The sequence below is a fragment of the Gopherus flavomarginatus genome, chromosome 3 (assembly GCF_025201925.1).
Source record: "Gopherus flavomarginatus isolate rGopFla2 chromosome 3, rGopFla2.mat.asm, whole genome shotgun sequence".
In the NCBI taxonomy this organism is placed as follows: Eukaryota; Metazoa; Chordata; order Testudines; family Testudinidae; genus Gopherus; species Gopherus flavomarginatus.
In genome coordinates, this window is record NC_066619.1 from 26,203,603 (window position 1) to 26,222,783 (window position 19,181).

General features: G+C 39.7%; 1 protein-coding gene across 1 annotated transcript in view; it reads right to left on the reverse strand.

Annotated features, from left to right (window-relative positions):
• Positions 1–11,207: 11,207 nt before the first annotated feature.
• LMBRD2 (LMBR1 domain containing 2) overlaps positions 11,208–19,181 on the reverse strand; it is a 41,264-nt gene continuing 33,290 nt past the window's right edge. Inside the window, exons 16-18 of the mRNA XM_050943789.1 lie at positions 18,266–18,371; positions 16,230–16,365; positions 11,208–13,319 (exon numbers count right to left, since the gene is read on the reverse strand). Coding sequence (XP_050799746.1) covers positions 13,259–13,319; positions 16,230–16,365; positions 18,266–18,371 — 303 coding nt within the window. The 3' untranslated portion in view covers positions 11,208–13,258. The remainder of the gene's footprint in view (positions 13,320–16,229; positions 16,366–18,265; positions 18,372–19,181) is intronic.

Genomic DNA, 19,181 nt, shown 5'->3' on the forward strand with positions numbered 1-19,181 from the left:
TTCCTATCCCAGGTGACTTCTGAGAAGTTAAAAGGGGACATATACAGTTGAATGGAGGGTAGCTTCTGAGCCTGCAACTTAAAAATGAACCAAAATTATTTCAAAACAAATACAGAACTCTCAGTGATTAACAGGCAAAACAGGCAGACTCAACAATGACACACAGTATGAAATAAGGTATTTACCTTGTTTTACTTGCGATGACCTGTGTTCCAATTTTGAGCTTTCCGTGCAAGAGGTGAGTATATCACAATGGTGTAGCACCCCAGTATTTGTGAACTTATCTCTGAAGTCTGATGCTGGCCATGACGACGAACCTGTTCCTTAGGGCTCAATTGTGAGCTCAGCTGTGCACTCCCCACAGCAAACACTGCACAGAAGGAGGGAAAGCAACTGCTTATCGTACTCATATGAAGAAGAGCGGTGCAGAGGAAGAAACAAGCTACGCCACAAAAAAAGGCTGGCAAAACCAGGGGAGCAGATTGTAACTCTCAGAATCACAATGGGGTCCTTGTCCTGTTCCTGAGGCAAGGCAGCCAGAAAAGTTGAGTTGCTGGCTCAGTGATTTCTCATCAGAAGATTAACTGCTGCCTGTTGAGATTTCTTTAGGACAGGGACCTTATATCTTTGTGTGTTTCTATAGTACCGAGTAAAATGGAACCATGATCATTTTGGGACCTTAGGTTGTGACTACAACATAAACAGTACATAACTCCAGCAGTCTCATTCAGGCAAATCTCCCAAGCCTATGGGAGTTTTGGGTACATAGGGAATACAGAAGCAGGTCCCAGGGTTGGTGCTGTTTACTTAGGATTATGCTCTTTTTCTAATTTGAGTCAATTATTTGACTTTCAAACTTTGATTAAGTTGAACAGTTGCAGGGATTGTATTGTATTTAAGCATCTGCATTTGAAAAAGAGGGAACAGATGGCTGTCCCATGACTTTTACTGTGATAATTTGGCAGTAGATGACCAGTAGATGACCAGTAAATACACAATTGCACAATCAAATGCACAACTAATACAAGGGGAATAACTAATACATTGGGATGGTAGTACTGCCAAAAAGGATCTGGGGATTATAGTGGATCACCAACTGAATAAGTCATCAATATGATGCAGCTGCAAAAAAGCTAATACAGTTCTGGGGTGCATTAAGAGGAGCCTTGTATGTAAGACAAGAGGTATTTGTCCTGCTCTACTCACCACTGTCAAGGCCTCAGTTAGAGGACTGTGTCCACTTCTGGACACCACAATTTAGGAAAGATATGGACAAATTTGAGAGTCTCCAGAGCAACAGCAACAAAAAATAATAAAATGTTTAGAAAATTTGATTTATGGACAAAGGTTAAAGAACTAGACATGATGCTTTCCCTCCTTCTGTGTAGTGTTTGCTGTGGGGAGTGCACAGCTGAGCTCACAATTGAGCCCTAAGGGACAGGTTCGTCATCATGGCCAGCATCAGACTTCAGAGATAAGTTCACAAATACTGGGGTGCTACAACATTGTGATATACTCACCTCTTGCACGGAAAGCTCAAAATTGGAACACAGGTCATGGCAAGTAAAAAAAAGTAAATACTTTATTTCATACTGTGTGTCATTGTTGAGTCTCCTTGTTTTGCCTGTTAATCACTGAGAGTTCTGTATTTGTTTTGAAATAATTTCGGTTCATTTTTAAGTTGCAGGCTCAGAAGCTACCCTCCATTCAACTGTATATGTCCCCTTTTAACTTCTCAGAAGTCACCTGGGATAGGAAGGATTCTGGTTCCAGTCATGCAGCATCGCTCATGCACTTTCAGAATCTCATTTAGCAAAGAAATAGCCGCTCCAGAGAATATCATCCCTCACTAAGGGCTCAATCCTGCAAGGTCAGCAAAGCACTCACTTACATTCTTCACTTTAAGCCAGGTGAGTAGGCCCATTGAAGTCAATGAGAATACCAACATGATTAAAGTTAAGCAAGTCTTTAAGTTCTTTTGATTGTAGAATGTCATGGTTGGAAGGGACCTCACGAGGTCATTTAGTCTTACCCCCTGCTCAAAGCAGGAGCAAACCCCAGGCAGATTTTTGCCGCAGATCCCTAAATGCCCACCTCAAGGATTGAACACACAACCCTGAGTTTAGTAGGCCAGTGTTCAAACCACTGAGCTATCCCTCCCCCCAAAGCCAGAGTGCTCAGCACCTTGCAGGATCAAGCCCTAAGTGATGTCTTAAAAGAAGGAACATAAATTATAAGAGAGTGAATACAACTATGACATTGTTGGCATTACTGAAACTTGGTGGGATAATACACACGACTGGAATGTTGGTGTGGATGGGTACAGTTTGCTCAGGAAGGCTAGACAGGGGACAAAGGGAGGAGGTGTTGCCTTATATATTAAAAATGTACACACTTGGACTGTGATGGAGATGGAATAGCAGATGGAAGTGTTGAGAGTCTCTGGGTTAGGATAAAAGGGGTAAAAAACACGGGTAATGTCGTGCTGGGAGTCTACTACAGGCCACCTAATCAGGTGGAAGAGGTGGATGAGGCTTTTTTCAAACAACTAACAAAATCATCCAAAGCCCAAGATTTGGCGGTGATGGGGGACTTCAACTATCCAGATATATGTTGGGAAAATAACACCGCGGGGCACAGACTATCCAATAAGTTCCTGGACTGCATTGCAGACAACTTTTTATTTCAGAAAGTTGAAAAAGCTACTAGGGGGGAAGCTGTTCTAGACTTGATTTTAACAAATAGGGAGGAACTCGTTGAGAATTTGAAAGTAGAAGGAAGCTTGGGTGAAAGTGATCATGAAATCACAGAGTTTGCAATTCTAAGGAAGGGTAGAAGGGAGTACAGCAGAATAGAGACAATGGATTTCAGGAAGGCGGATTTTGTTAAGCTCAGAGAGCTGATAGGTAAGGTCCCATGGGAATCAAGACTGAGGGGAAAAACAACTGAGGAGAGTTGGCAGTTTTTCAAAGGGACACTATTAAGGGCCCAAAAGCAAGCTATTCCGATGGTTAGGAAAGATAGAAAATGTGGCAAAAGCCTTGGCTTAACCACGAGATCTTGCATGACCTACAAAAATAAAAGGCGTCATAAAAAATGGAAACTAGGTCAGATTACAAAGGACGAATATAGGCAAACAACACAGGAATACAGAGGCAAGATTAGAAAGGCAAAGGTACAAAATGAGCTCAAACTAGCTATGGGAATAATGGGAAACAAGACGACTTTTTATCAATACATTAGAAGCAAGAGGAAGACCAAGGACAGGGTAGGCCCACTGCTCAGTGAGAAGGGGGAAGCAGTAATGGGAGACTTGGAAATGACAGAGATGCTTAATGACTTCTTTGTTTCGGTCTTCACTGAGAAGTCTGAAGGAATGTCTAATATAGTGAATGCTTATGGGAAGAGGGTAGGTTTAGAAGATAAAATAAAAAAAGAGCAAGTAAAAAATCACTTAGAAAAGTTAGATGCCTGCAAGTCACCAGGGCCTGATGAAATGCATCCTAGAATACTCAAGGAGTTAATAGAGGAGGTATCTGAGCATCTAGCTATTATCTTTGGGAAATCATGGGAGACGGGGGAGATTCCAGAAGACTGGAAAAGGGCAAATATAGTGCCCATCTATAAAAAGGGAAATAAAAACAACCCAGGAAACTACAGACCAGTTAGTTTAACTTCTGTGCCAGGGAAGATAATGGAGCAAGTAATTAAAGAAATCATCTGCAAACACTTGGAAGGTGGTAAGGTGATAGGGAATAGCCAGCATGGATTTGTAAAGAACAAATGGTATCAAACTAATCTGATAGCATTCTTTAACAGGATAACGAGCCTTGTGGATAAGGGAGATGCGGTGGATGTGATATACCTAGACTTTAGTAAGGCATTTGATACGGTCTCGCACTATATTCTTGTAGATAAACTAGGAAAGTACAATTTAGACGGGGCTACTATAAGGTGGGTGCATAACTGGCTGGATAACCGTACTCAGAGAGTAGTTATTAATGGCTCCCAATCCTGCTGGAAAGGTATAACAAGTGGGGTTCCGCAGGGGTCTGTTTTGGGACCGGCTCTGTTCAATATCTTCATCAACGATTTAGATGTTGGCATAGAAAGTACGCTTATTAAGTTTGCAGACGATACCAAACTGGGAGAGATTGCAACTGCTTTGGAGGACAGGGTCAAAATTCAAAATGATCTGGACAAATTGGAGAAATGGTCTGAGGTAAACAGGATGAAGTTCAATAAAGATAAATGCAAAGTGCTCCACTTAGGAAGGAACAATCAGTTTCACACATACAGAATGGGAAGAGACTGTCTAGGAAGGAGTATGGCAGAAAGGATCTAGGGGTCATAGTGGACCACAAGATTAACATGAGTGAACAGTGTGATACTGTTGCAAAAAAAGCAAACGTGATTCTGGGATGCATTAACAGGTGTGTTGTAAACAAGACACGAGAAGTCATTCTTCCGCTCTACTCTGTGCTGGTTAGGCCTCAACTGGAGTATTGTGTCCAGTTCTGGGCACCGCATTTCAAGAAAGATGTGGAGAAACTGGAGAGGGGCCAGAGAAGAGCAACAAGAATGATTAAAGGTCTTGAGAACATGACCTATGAAGGAAGGCTGAAACAATTGGGTTTGTTTAGTTTTGGAAAAGAGAAGACTGAGAGGGGACATGATAGCAGTTTTCAGGTATCTAAAAGGGTGTCATCAGGAGGAGGGAGAAAACTTGTTCACCTTAGCCTCCAATGATAAAACAAGAAGCAATGGGCTTAAACTGCAGCAAGGGAGATTTAGGTTGGACAATAGGAAAAAGTTCCTGACTGTCAGGGTAGTTAAACACTGGAATAGATTGCCTAGGGAAGTTGTGGAATCTCCATCTCTGGAGATATTTAAGAGAAGGTTAGATAAATGTCTATTAGGGATGGTCTAGACAGTATTTGGTCCTGCCATGAGGGCAGGGGACTGGACTCTATGACCTCTCAAGGTCCCTTCCAGTTCTAGAGTCTATGAGTCTATGATTACACTTGAGAAGAGATGACTATGGGGGAACCTGGCAACAATCTTCAAATATGTTAAGGGCTGTTAAAATGAGGACGTGATCAATTGTTCTCCATGTTCACTAAGGCAGGAAAAGTAGTAATGGGCTTAATTTGCAACAAGGGAAATTTAGGTTAGAGATTAGGAAAAGTAGGGTAGTTAAGTATTGGAATAGGCTTCCAAGAAGGTTGTGGAATTCACAACATTGGAGGTTTTTAATAATGGGATGGACACCTGTCAGGGATGGTCTAGGTTTACTTGGTAATGCCTTAGTGCAAGAGGCTGGAATTGTTGGCTTCTCAAGGTCTCTTCCAGTCCTACATTTCTGTGATTCAATGTGCTCCACACCACCCCCACCCCAATAGATTGACCTCTGTCAAGAGTACCTGTGGGTTTGGAGGGTGCATGCTGTAGAAGATATTGCAGCTGTTGAAAAGCTGGTAGTGACCAGGAATACTCTCAGTGGCCAAGGAAGCCTCAAAATCCCTCCTAAAGCTAACCTCCATCTCCTCTGATGGGATCATCATATCCTTTACCACCACCACAGCATCAACATTTAATATTTCTGTGTTGTCGTTTTTTGGCTCTTGCATCTTATAGTATCTAAGTCTGTGACTGCTTACACTCTTTCCCTCATCAGGGTATTCCCATTCATCCCTGATTACATCTATAAGGGAAGAGTACAGCAGAACTGCCATCTCAAGCTAGAATTAGACTGGTGGGTATTTGCTCTTAGGTGTCTCATCTAATATCTCATCTGGTTAGATATATATGGTAGATACCATTTTCCTACACATAGTATAGGAGGAGGAAACCTTTGTTTTTAACTCCTTGACCTGCTCAGCGTCTGAATCAGGAAATTCTCCCTCCTCAATAGAGGAGAATGTATACAAATATTTCTTAGATCTTTTATATCTTCTTTCCCTTTTTGTGCTTCCAGGGTGTTTTGGCTCTTTTTGCCTGTTTTACAGGGATCCCTGCAATGCTACGGGCAGGGCACAGTCTCTCATGACCCTTTTTATTGAGAGTCTTGAGCCTTCTAGATAGGTCTTCCTCTGTGTACTAACTTTCTGGGTCCCATTTCCACTGCTTGTGAGAGAGAGTCTCTTTTTAAGAATTCTGCGAAACATCTAAGGAAGAGATGTGTAGGAGTCCTGCTTCTTTCCCCAGGGAGCTGAGGACGCCCATCAGTTCTGGAAGGGACTTTGGATCACTTAAGGGTTTTTTCCCTTACAGCCCAGGTCTTCTGTAGGACTTACTCTCTTAACTTAACAGCCTAATCCTAATACTTGCCTCCTGAAAGTCTGGGAAGCTCCTGATTGGGCTTTTCTGCATTGGAGTTGTGGCTCCTCAGGGCAGGTGGGGTATCCAATATGTCAGTCTGGCTTGTTGTGAACAGGGAAGGCATAATTTTACTCTTGCAGAACCTGTAAATATTGTTTCAAATAGGGAAATGCTGCATATACTTTGCCAGGTTCCTGCTCGTATGCTCTGCCTTCGAGGAGTCTAAAAGAGGAGGTTGCTACAGTGGTGGATCTGGGTGGTTGAAACCATCACTCTACCAATTATCTGACCCAGGAAAGAGGAAGAGGAGAAGAGGAACAAGCATTATAAAGTTGCATGTTATTCCTTCAAAAATGAATTGAAAAAGTAAAGTTAACAAAGGAAATGGCGATGAGCAAAGCAAACAGCCACTAAATGCTGCCATGGAGGTAGAAATTCTGGTGAAAAACCAGAAAAGGGGGCATGGCCAGCAGAGACTACATCACAATGCCTCTGGAACTGCAAAGAGGAAGGAAGCAGCCTATTATACATCAGAATCATGGGAGATGCTGGGCTGCAAAAAGCAGAGGTTCAGATCACAATCTTTAATAGTGCACTTTGGATGGACAACAAGGGAAGCTTCATACTTCAGAAGCTTAAAGATCATAGTGTGGAAGATAAAGCTTCCCAATGAAGATGGGAAGTAACACAATTTATTCCTATGTTTAACCAGTTGGGCTGCGGGAAAAAACAAAACAAAGCCAATGTGTCACTGTTCTTTTTCAGAATACCTTTGTAAACTATTCCAAAAAGTATCCTTCCCCTCTTAAAAGTGTGTGATGAGTACATACAAATCCTGTAAGTTTAATATTAGTCTGCTATTTGAAGAAAGTTAAAACACAACAAAGTAAGGTTATACTCTCAATTAAATCAATTCACAATTATTAATTGGAGAAAAAGTAAAATTATCTGAAAAAGATTAGTAACAAAAGCATTTCAAGATCAAGTCTGAACGTACAAAGCACATACAAGTAGCACTGAGAAATGCATTTTATTTCATGCAAGCAATTTTATTTCACTAGATATTCAGACAATTAAAAAATATATCCAGTACATCCATAATTTAGAACACTACACAAAAAGAACTGCAATTCAATGAGGGTCAAAACATCACAGCATGAAATTATGCACACTTATACTTGTATCATAAGGCAAAAAGCTAGTCTATTCATAAGCAGCACTCCTACAGCCTATTCTTGATACACATTTGAAAATGGAATAAAGGTCTGCAGTTACTAAAGGTGTACCAACAGAAATAAATTAATTCCCTGCCCTTCCACTTATATCTATAGGAGGGGTTCTCAAACGTCATTGCACTGTGACCCACTTCTGGGTCAAAATTTACTATATGATCCCAGGAGAGGGTGACCGAAGCCTGGGCACACCCAAGCCCCACCACCCTAGGCAGGAGGAAGGGGGGCAAAGCCTGAGCCCCACCACCCTAGTGATAGGGCCAAAGCTGAAGCCCAAAAGCTTAAGCCCAAAAGCTTCAGCCCTGGATGGGGGGCGGGCCTATATCTTGAGCTCCAGGGCGCCGGGCTGAAGCCAAAGCCTGAGCCCCGCCACCAGGGCTGAAGCCCTTGGGCTTCAGCCCTCAGGCCCAGCAAGTCTAATGCCAGTCCTGGTGACTCCATTAAAACGGGGTCACAATCCACTTTGGGGTCCCAACTCACAGTTTCAGAACAGCTGGTCTATAGGAATGAAAGTATTCGAGTAAGAGTTTTGAGAGAGAAAAATTCTGAGACACCATTCTACAGTTACTACATTTCATACGAGTATGTCATCTAGTAAGACATAGCCATGAAGTAATAACCAAAAGTTGAAAATTGGCATTGCTTATATGTTACAATCTAGTTAGACACATTAACGTGGTGAGGCGCACATCCTACTACATTAGAAGATTACAAAGAATAAACTCGCTAATCTTGCTTTATAACAAACAAAAGTTACTGGATGTAATACAGCATAATTCATACCAACAGTTCATTAATACAGTAGAGTGAAGGTTTGGTTCAAGGTGTAACTGCTTTGTTGGTAATCATTGGTCCATAATAAGGGAATGAAGAAATGTAGGAGTGTCTGAACTTCAGATTAAACTAATCTGCTAGAGGCACAAGTAGTACTGGCATAGCACTGCTGTGAGGCAGTAGATATCCCTCCACAGCACATTAGAGAAAGGGGATTTAAAAATCTCATTCAAAATGTTACAAGCTATTATTTACAAAAAGATATTCTGTAAAAATTGCAATGACTTTCTTGCATTTTAGAAAAATTAAATGCTAGGACAACGAATATAAAGAGCATCAAAACTAGTGTTTTTTTTGTTAACAGTTAAGATTGATTCATCCATTATAATCAAATGATATATCAATGAGAAGTACTTTCATAAGCTTCACAAAAATCATTACTTCATAAAATGATCTCTAATATTTTAAGTGCACATTAGGTCTCAAGTAATTAACAGTGATAGTGAAAGAAAAGAAGAGGAAACCCTCACTTGTTCTCATGGAACAGCTACAATATTCCAGGTTTAATTTAATGAAAGTACAAGTTACCATAACTACACTGAATTGTAGTAGAAAAAACACAATTATTACACCTTCAATTGTACAAACAATTGTTAGGGCCATGTTTTGCAATAGTAAGAACATAGTGAAAAAAATAGCAGCTTTTATCCAGTCCTCTTATTACTGTAATCATAGCTACTTACATTTACATGTATATTTGATTAAATACAAATGCAGGAGACAAAGCATTCTTCAGTAGTGTGAATTACAGCAGTATTAGGTTTGTTTCAAAAGGACTTTTTCCTTAGCACTTTAAGATTGTACCTCAGGGATAGTATGCTTCCCAGCTCCAACATTATACATTAGTATTAATATACAGTAAAAACAAAGTTCTATAGTTCCTCGCCAAATTGTTAAATGATTCCCTACATTTGAATGCTACAAGCCAGACCCAATATAAGTAAAGTGCACAGAACTCACTTCACAATGTAATTATTTCTACACACATTTTTAAACATCTGATAACACAGATTTGCAAGTTAGCAAAGACAGTGAGTTTAATTAGGTGTAACAGCTTCTCTAATCAGGACTTTAAAAAAAACACAACCCAACATTTCTGGATTATTAGTGCAGTTATGTTGTGCATTCTGATTTTTTTTTTAAATTATTCAAAATTTGCATGGGTTTTCTAGGATATCACAGACATGACAGCATACAAACAGTTTTTATTTAACTTGCCACTTTTTTGGCATATTTCACAATTATAAAATCAAACAGTGTGAAAAACATGATGCAAGACAGGAAGTGTATATTACTTGTAATTTAATATAGTGATATTTTAGTTTATAAGAAAATATGATTTACGTACTCTTTAGTTGCATTTAAGTATGTTTATGTAGTGGCAGCATAAATACATGTTATTGTTCAGACTCCCAAATCACAGTACAGTTTACAATGTAATTATTTTTAGACTTTATAATTTTGAGTGTTAGTGGCACAGGAACATAATATGTACATATTTTTGAGATTTACCAAGTAAAATAAATTACTCTATCAGTAAACAGTATGTACTTACACAATTGTGTCCTCTCACAAAATGGTAACACTGATAAATCTTCCAGGTTTACATTCACAGGAAATCATACAGGATTCTTTTTCGAACAGATTGTAAATTAATTAGTACAAGAATGTTTATTTATAATCCAACTGTTGGTTTTAAAAGTTAATGTGAGTTTTGCCATTATCTTGAGTGGTATCAGAATCTCACCCCAATCATCTAGCTAACAATCAAAACCTAGGGAAACTCTGAAAACAACATTTTAATACAAAACATCTTATCAGTGATGCAACTACTCCTATGCTTTATGGACAATCCCTAGACAATCAGTTCATTGCACCATAACCTGAAGTAGACAACAAAACCTAAGAAATTCCCACCACAGTTAGGGGGTTAAAATTCCACGTTGGGGTTTATGTTTTAGTCACTGGAGTCCCATTAACAATAGAGTCAACCGGCTAAATCCTTATGCTCCACTTTGAAAATTATCAGTGGGAATCCAGACATGGGGTCTAGTTAATGTTCTTATAATAAGGGTCTGACCATGCTCCCACTGAAGTCAAAGAAAACTTCCATTGACTTGCACAATGACATCTGGATCAGGCTCTTCATGAGTATCCAGTATTCCTTCTATGAAGTTTATTCTCTCTCTCTCCTTAACAGCAGTGGAACTAAGAATAGATCTCCTTCAATGTGACTTGTAATGCACTAATGAAGAGCTTGTGCTTTTGGGGAAGGGGGAGGGCTTCTTTATGAAGTTTAAAAACAAGCCTTCAGGTCTTTAGGTATCATTGTTTTAAAAACAGGAATGCCAAATCTAGTCTCACTTGGTTTTCCTGGAAGACTTAAAGGAGGAGGAGAATGTGCCAAAGAGCCTGTGTATTTTCAGTAATCATACTTTGATTGAAGAGGAGGGATAGAGAGAATTTAATAAATATCTTTTCTCCAAAATGTTTGTTATTGAAGTTAATCAGGTGTTAACATAAAGACCGACAATAAAAAAAATTCTTTACTCTCAATTGTTCAGCTTTAGTCTTTGATCATTGGAGAACTAATGACAGCACCAGTCTTCTAGGGAACACAAGACCTGGAGTTCTAAAGTTAAAAAACAAACAAACCACACACACAGGAGCAGGAACTCCCAAAACTCCAGAACACTTTTTGAAAAAAATTCTCCCAGGCCCATTTTTAAGAAATAATTTATGCGCTTGGAAGCAAATGAGGTTCCCACTGATTTCAGTAAGAACAGTACATGTATCTAAAGAAAGGATTCAGAGTTAATCTGCTATTATATGTCTATTTATTTATGTAATGGGTTCTATAGAAGTGGACTAGAATTTCACTATCCTTCAAAATAGTACTCAAATCATTGTAAATAAGCAGAGAATACACTACAAGTAGCATTATTTTCTCAACTTCTGAATTATTATTCATTAAAGCAGGTTAGAATCACATTAACACAGATTTTACAAAACAGACCGTTACTAAATGGAATACCTCATCCATGAAAACCTATTTTTCAGTGTAGTCCCATTTCTAGATGTTTTAGGAGTTGCATATCTTTCAAGTATGAAAAAGAAAAATAGCTATGAGATCTAATGCTTCAGCTTTCACCATAATTTTGCAATGAGAAAACTTCTAAATGATTAAAAAATGTCAACTGATAACCTAACTTTGGCTGAAAATTGCAAACAAACCAAAATTTAAGTTGAGCCTATTTCCCCCCAAAAAACATTTGCATGACAGCACTTTTGCACTGTTATTCATTGGCATTTTTTATGGTGTTTATTTGCACGAATAAGGACTTCTTCTTGCAATGAAGAGCCTACTCATTGCAAAATATAGGAGCCTTAAAAACACAGATACCTTATGCAGTGCCGTTGGGATGTCAAAAGCATTTAGCAATAATGATTCATGCTACATAGTTCACGTCTTCAAATGGAAAGCTCCAAGAGTTTTACACTGTGCTAGACGTTTGTGAAAAACTGTAACATTGTAATTTAAAACTGACAAATTTCACATTAAAATTTCTCTTACACCAAGATTTTCAACTGCTACTACTGTAAAAAGTCTTCTTAAACAGTCACCAGATGCATTCCTGTCATTGTACACATGCTTGAATGACAGTGATAGCAAAAATAGTTATGTTTATATTTAATCTTAATTATACATGCTACCATTTAACTGTATATAATATTGAAAGAGAAAAAATTCCAAATCCTATGACTGATGTGTAAACCTTCCACATTTTATGCTAGCGCATGTATACAGAATTGCCATTTGATCCCTTCTACTCACAAAGGGCCTGATGCAAAGGCCACTGAAGTCAATGGAAGACTTTTCACTTCAGGGGACTCTGGTTCAGGCGCAAAATTCAAATCATAAAGTGTTTAATAACAGTGTGTAATACAGTACTTCATTTAACTTTTCACTTAGGATTACTAAAAACTACATTATATTTCTAAGAGCATCTTTTTAAAAAAAATTCCTTCCAAAACTAAAAACAAAAGCAACAAAAAAATCCATCCCAAAACCTTAAATTAGTTCAATCTGAGCCCTATTTGCATGTATAAAATTTAGTCTCTGCTTATATAGCTAACTATACGAGGGTTTTTAAAAGTTTATTGCCTCCCCAAGAACAAAACAAAAACAAAACCCACCTCTCCCTGCGTAACAATGCCTGTTAATACAAATACACCTCTACCCCAATCGAAAATGACCCAATATAACACGAATTTGGATATAATGCGGTAAAGCAGCGGGGAGTCCCTGGCCCTTTAAAGGGCCACGAGCCCCACTGCTTTACTGCATTATATCTGAATTTGTGTGGAGCCCCTTGCCCTTTAAAATCACTGCCCGAGCCTGGCTGCCTGCCAGGGCTCTGGCAACCGGGCTCAGGACGTGATTTAAAGGGCCAGAGGCTCTGGCCACTGTGGGAAGCCCCAGGCCCTTTAAATCCCAGCCCGAGCCCCACTGCCAGAGCTCCAGTGGTGATTTAAAGGGACCGGGACCCCCTGCAGCAGCTGGAGCACTGGGCCCTTTAAATCCCCGCTGGGGGAGCCGGACCGAACCTGATATAACGCGGTCTCACCTATAAGGCGGTGAGATTTTTTGGCTCCCGAGGACTGCGTTTATTGGGGTACAGCTGTATTCTCTAGTCCATGGTAAGTAAGTTATTATACAAGGTGCATTTCTAACTATTATTGTTCCTTTATTTTCCACAATTTTTTTATTAAAGAAAAAGGTCTTTTTTGGTTCAGAAATGTTACAGTGTTTTTCAAATAATGAGTAACAGACTTTGATTTCTATTAAGTTTTCATAAGCTATGAAGGGATTAGACATCATCAAATATTCGGCTTCGTGACATTGATAAATACCTTCCACCAGGCTGATACCTGTAGGACATTCATAAAGAAATAGTATAAGAACACACAGAAGAGGAAAGAAAGAAAACATCAGTAACATACAGAAGCAACGTCACATCTAGTGTCTATTAAAAAGAAATCTATTCTGCCCATTTTGCCACATGAAATATCTAAACTGCAGAATAACTTACATTTAGAGTGATTTTCATCCTGAATGATCCCAATGTGCTTTATTCACTTATATATAATAAAATAAAGGCATTAAAATCTGTACAATAAAATTACACTAAAATTGAAATTCTAGTAATCTAAAACTCTTGCACAAGAATTTTATACATGGCAGTTAGCTATCTGAAATTAAATCTTTTAAATATCATGTGACCAAGAGAATATTTAAACATACTTGAGGAGGTCTTTTTTCTAAACTACCTTTCTCATTAGCCATGAACAAACCAAAGACTATATTATATTTTTGTTAAATTGTAAGGAAAAAAAACACTTCTATTGGTATCTGAAAGTTTTCAGGTTGGATGGGCAGCAAAAAAGTCTACACGATATCCAGTGAAATAGCACCACCCAACACCATTAAAAGGTGAATAGCAGTTTTTGAGGGAAAAAGAATATGTTTCCCCAAATTGGTAGCAAAATATATGAAGACTTAAAAACACAAATATATTCAAAAGATCATCACAACTGTGTTTTTCTCTCTGTAATAATTCTGACCAGACCCAAAGCAGGGACCTGCCCTTCTAGCACTGTTCTACATTTTTAAAGATACTTTAAACTGTTGCCATGGAAAAGACATAGGGCTTGGTTCTACCCTGACATTGGTTTTAACCAGTGTGGTTTCAGTGGAACTACTCCTGATTTACACTGGTGTGAGAAAAATTTTTTACTGCTTAGACAGAATTGGTTAAGGTTTAAAACAAGTGTGTTAGAGTCTAGTTCATTCTGGCTGCTAGACTCATTGAAAATTACTGAATTTTACACGTTTAGCAAGTAAGTGAAAACACACATTAAACCAGCAGAAATAATGCATTATATAATGTCCTGTGTTTATTTGACAAGTGCAGGAATTATGTGTGTGTAAAATATATGATGCATGGGTTAGAACAGAGGTTCTCAACCTTTTTCTCTCTGAGGCCCACCCTGACATGATATAAAAACTCCAGGGCCCAATAGGGGAGGGGAGCCCTTGAGGCAGGGTCCTTGGGCATAGGTGTAGTTTGACTTCTGTTTTGGGGGGGAAGGGGCCAGCGGGGCTAGAGATACCGCCACATGACGGGGCCCAAGGGAGTACCACCTCCAACCCCTGACTCACCTTAGCAGGCCACCCAGCCTGTCTGCGTTGGGGGGGAGGGGAGGAGCACAAACAAAAATTGTAACTAAAAGGTGGGGGACTTAGCTCAAAAAGTCTGAAAACAGCTTAGGGTACAGGGAGGGGTTGTGTGCAGACGGGGGATAGCTCAAGGTGCAGGGAAGGGGTAGCTGGGGCTGTGCATACAGGGGGTGGCTGTGGGTGCAGGGAGAAAGGTATTAGGAGCTGTGTGCAGGCAAGGGGGTAGCTCAGGGTACAGGGAGAGGGTGCTAGGGGTTGTGTGCTGGGAGGACTCCCCTGCGGTCCCTGTTTCCCAAGGGGTCTGCCAACCATGGAGTCAGGTCTCCCCACCCAGGGGGCTCTTACCAGCTGCCTCTGCGGGAGCAAACGGGGCCTGGAGCTGAGGAGCAGCATTAACTTAGGGCACCAGCAGGAGAGGAGGGAACACTGCCGTTGCCTGCTCCATGGCACAAGCCAGAGCCGCAGCTGCCCCGCACTGCCTGGCTCCGGCTTCCCACCTCCGACCTGGCCAGGGGCTGGGGTAGGGGGTGGGAAAGGAGGTGTGGAGCTGCCCTCTGGCACTGCTATGCTCTTGCGCTGCAGTTGGGGGGGGAGGGGCAATGCCCTCCATGCCCCCAACTCTGCCCATGGGCTCAGGGCTTCTGCCTCACAGGGAGCACCAGGGCTCGGGGCTTCAGGATTCAGCCCTGCGCCTCCCGGATTCAGCCCTGCAGGGGGGCATCAGGAACCGGGGCTTCAGCTGGGGGGTCCTGCGGCTGCCTTGAAAGGGCTTGCAGACCCCCAGGAGGCTGTGTTGAGAACCACTGAATTAGAGAGCACAAGTTAATTAGTTACTACTGAACAGCACACTTACACATTATGAGAGTTTTGAAAATTTTGCCCTGTGTCTTCAAGCAATGTGTGGACACAGTTTTGAAAATTTTGGTCACAGGGTTGTAAACAAATTTAGTAACTTACAAGATTATAGTTAGGTACCCATTGTGAATGAAATCCTACCCTAAAAAAATGGGAGTTTTGCCATTGACTTCAATAATGCCAGAATTTCTCCTCATGTGAATTTATGCAAAGTTGATATACATTAACTTAGTAACTATGATGAACAGTAAAAATGCATGGCTACATGTATACATGTTTTTCACTTCTGCTTGTTGATTTTCTCCAGACACAATTAGTTATCCTTTTTTGCTTCACCATCTGTGAATTACAGACCACCAGCAATGTGGGAAACAATCAGCTGAGCCACAGTCAGCCCATGCAATGTCCTTAATTCTTTACAGGATTTCACAGAAGCAGACTCCTTCACTTTTGCCTCTATGAAATATATTTTTTACATGTATCCAATATATTTATTTTACGTATACATCAAAATATTGACTGAAATAAATAACTTTTACCCACTAAGCATCTGGGAGACGGAGAGGGAATCACCAGCATTTTCAGGTGGTTTCAAACACTGCCCTAGTCATCTTGAGACACAAACACTAGGGGAGATTCTGAATTCTGTTTATCAATGATATGCCTGTGAACTGGGTATAGTTGCCATGGATCAAAGGAATAATAAGTCCAAACACTTCATTTAGATAAAACTGAAAATTCCTCACCTTCCTGAGTCAAGAGGATGATCAAGAGAATCATCACTAATTGAATCCGCATTAAAATCCAAAGGTTCCGCATCTTGGAGGAGTTCTATTCTATCCCTTTCGGTCCTGCCATTTGACCTGGTATACTTAGACACAGCTGAACATTTAAAAAAAAAACAAAAACAAAAGTATAGAATAAGCAAATATCATTAAACATCTTAAAATCCTATGTCTTATAACTGTTCTCTCTCTAACAAACAGAATATGCACATTGAATATTTGGCTAATCCTAGTTGGATGCTCACAGTTCCAACCAGTACCCCTGTGAAAAATGCACTCACTCTGCATGTACAGCCTGTAATTTTTCAAAAGGGCCAACACTTTGCCAAATCTATCCCGTTTCACCAGAAAACTCCAAGGCATTTTTCAATTAGATCTATTTTGACACAGAGTTTAAAATTATGAGCTTTTGTAACTGAAAAACTATATTCCTCCCGCACCATGATTCAAAAGTGGTTAGACAATATTGGTTGAAACTATGTTTCTTAAAACAAATGCCAAATCAAATCCAAACCAAACCAAACATTTGGGCAAAGATCATGCCAGGAAAAAAAACAAAACACAACCCAAAAGCCAAAGTTTCAAAAAGTTATGAATGACTGGGAACAAGTGTTAAAAGGCAAACTGTTCTGCAGTCTTGACAACACCAGTTGGTGCACCTCCCATTATAATATTGGAATATTGCATATTATTTGGGTGTCATTAAAATAATTTCAGTTAATCACTATAAATATTGGATTTCCAGGTGGGAGGAAAAAAAAATGATAACCCACCACATTTCTTCCTCAAAATTTGTACCTATCATAGCTACACGTAAGATTACTATAACTGAAAATAGTTACATGGGGAAATTATTCCTCTCCACTCAATATATTTACTTTATTGATATACTACCACTTTGTGCACACCCAGTTTCACTGCATTGTTGGGTCAGCTGTATTTTCTGTTTCATGAATTAACATAATATTATTTGTGTTCAGCTCTGAGAAGCTCCTGGGTAAACGGTAAAACATGCAGAAATTCAGAAATATGTACAAGTGAAAAAAAAAAAAAGGATATGTAAAACTCTCCAGTAAGCATAAAAACTAATTACCTGCACATTGAAAATTTGAACAATATTTTACTATTTTCTCTCAAGAAACACATAACTGGTAATTTCACATATTATAAAAAAATGTAAACTATGAGTTTGTAATATATAACTATGGGTTATATATAACTATGTAATATATAACTATGGGTTATATATTCATTATTGAATAAATATTCCGTAAGTCTAATTACTGTGACACCATACATTTGAAAGATTATCTGGGCAACTAGAAGGGTTAGAGGTTTTAAAATCTTCGACTCTGTAAAAAATTGCAAGCATCCCTACCTATCAGAACACAGTAAAAAACAATCCACTTTGGGCTGGTCTACACTAAAGCTGTAAGTCAACCTAAGTTACACTATTTCAGTTATGTAACTGAAGTCGACATAACTTAGGTCGACTTACAGCAGTGTCTATACCGCACTGTGTTGACGGAAGATGCTCTCCCGCTGATTTATCTTATGCTTCTCAAGGAGCTTGCATACAGATGTCGATGGGAAAGTGCTCTTCCATCGACTTAGTGGGTCAAATCAACACTATTGCATCGATCGCAGCAGTGCTGATTTAGCCATATGTGTAGATAAGCCCTTTGTTCTCAATCCCACAGCTGAGAACAACTGCTCAAATCATAAGGACTACAGGTCAAATCAGAGAGTCCAATAACTGACTGAGGAATCTATGACTAGTCTCAGAACCTCCCCCATGGAGTGGAAAGAGGAAGTGTCAAAAAGTTTGCCAGCACCGTGGAGACCTATTGTCCCTCCTGGAGTGAACAGCATGGCTTCATGACACAAGAAGGAGAACTCAGCATGCTCAGATGATAAGCAGAAAATAAATTATTGTTACTTTTATAATTATGCTAGTGAAGGTTTTAAGAAAGCATAGAAAAAAGTGTATTACTTACGTCTGCTTGCGTTGGTCTCTGAGAAACTAGATTCTTTTTGGTCTGGGTGAACATTTCTATTTCTAGTGGAATCTTCTCGGCTGTTTCCATATCGCTCTTTCCATTCCTGACCCAAAAAACAAACAAACAAAAAAAATACACCCCATCAGCTATATGAACAAAGTTACTTACTCGGATCATATCTGGAATCCTCCTAAATTCTAGAACCATTACCTTGGGATATTCATCCTCACACAAACTAGAGGAGCAGTAACATAGGTGTTTATACATTAGGTGTTATTGAGTACACGCTGTGAGACTGCGTGTCTGTGCCTTCTTCAATTGACAAAATTTTAATAAATGTGTGCCCTTTCATTCTAAAATATATTTTATTAGCAAGTGTTCCCCCCCAATAGTTTTTTAAAAGTAAGTATAATAGTTATACTAATTATGTATTACATCTATTTGTACAAAGTATGCTCAATATCTCTATAGTCTATGCAGTAGAAATGAGATGTTACTTTTTGGTTCCTTCCTCCACCTGTTGGTAGGATAATACAAAAGCCACACAGTCATAGGATGCTTATAGTAAAAGTTCGTCATTTTAATATTTTCATATTCGAGTTTACATCAGCGGTTCTCAAAACTGTGGGTTGTGACCTCAAAGTGGGTTGTGACCCTGTTTTAACGGGGTTGCCAGGACTGGCATTAGACTTTCTGGAGATAAAGCAGAAGCCTGAGCCCCACCAACCAGGGCCAAAGCATGAGCCCCACCGCCCAGGGCTGAAGCTGATGTCTGAGGATTTCAGCTCTGGGTGGTAGGGCTCAGGTAACACGCCCCCTGCCTGGGGCTGAAGCCGCTGGGCTTTGGTTTCCCCCCTTCTGGGGTTGTGTAGTATTTTTGTTCTCAGAAGGGGGTTGCGGTGCAATGAAGTTT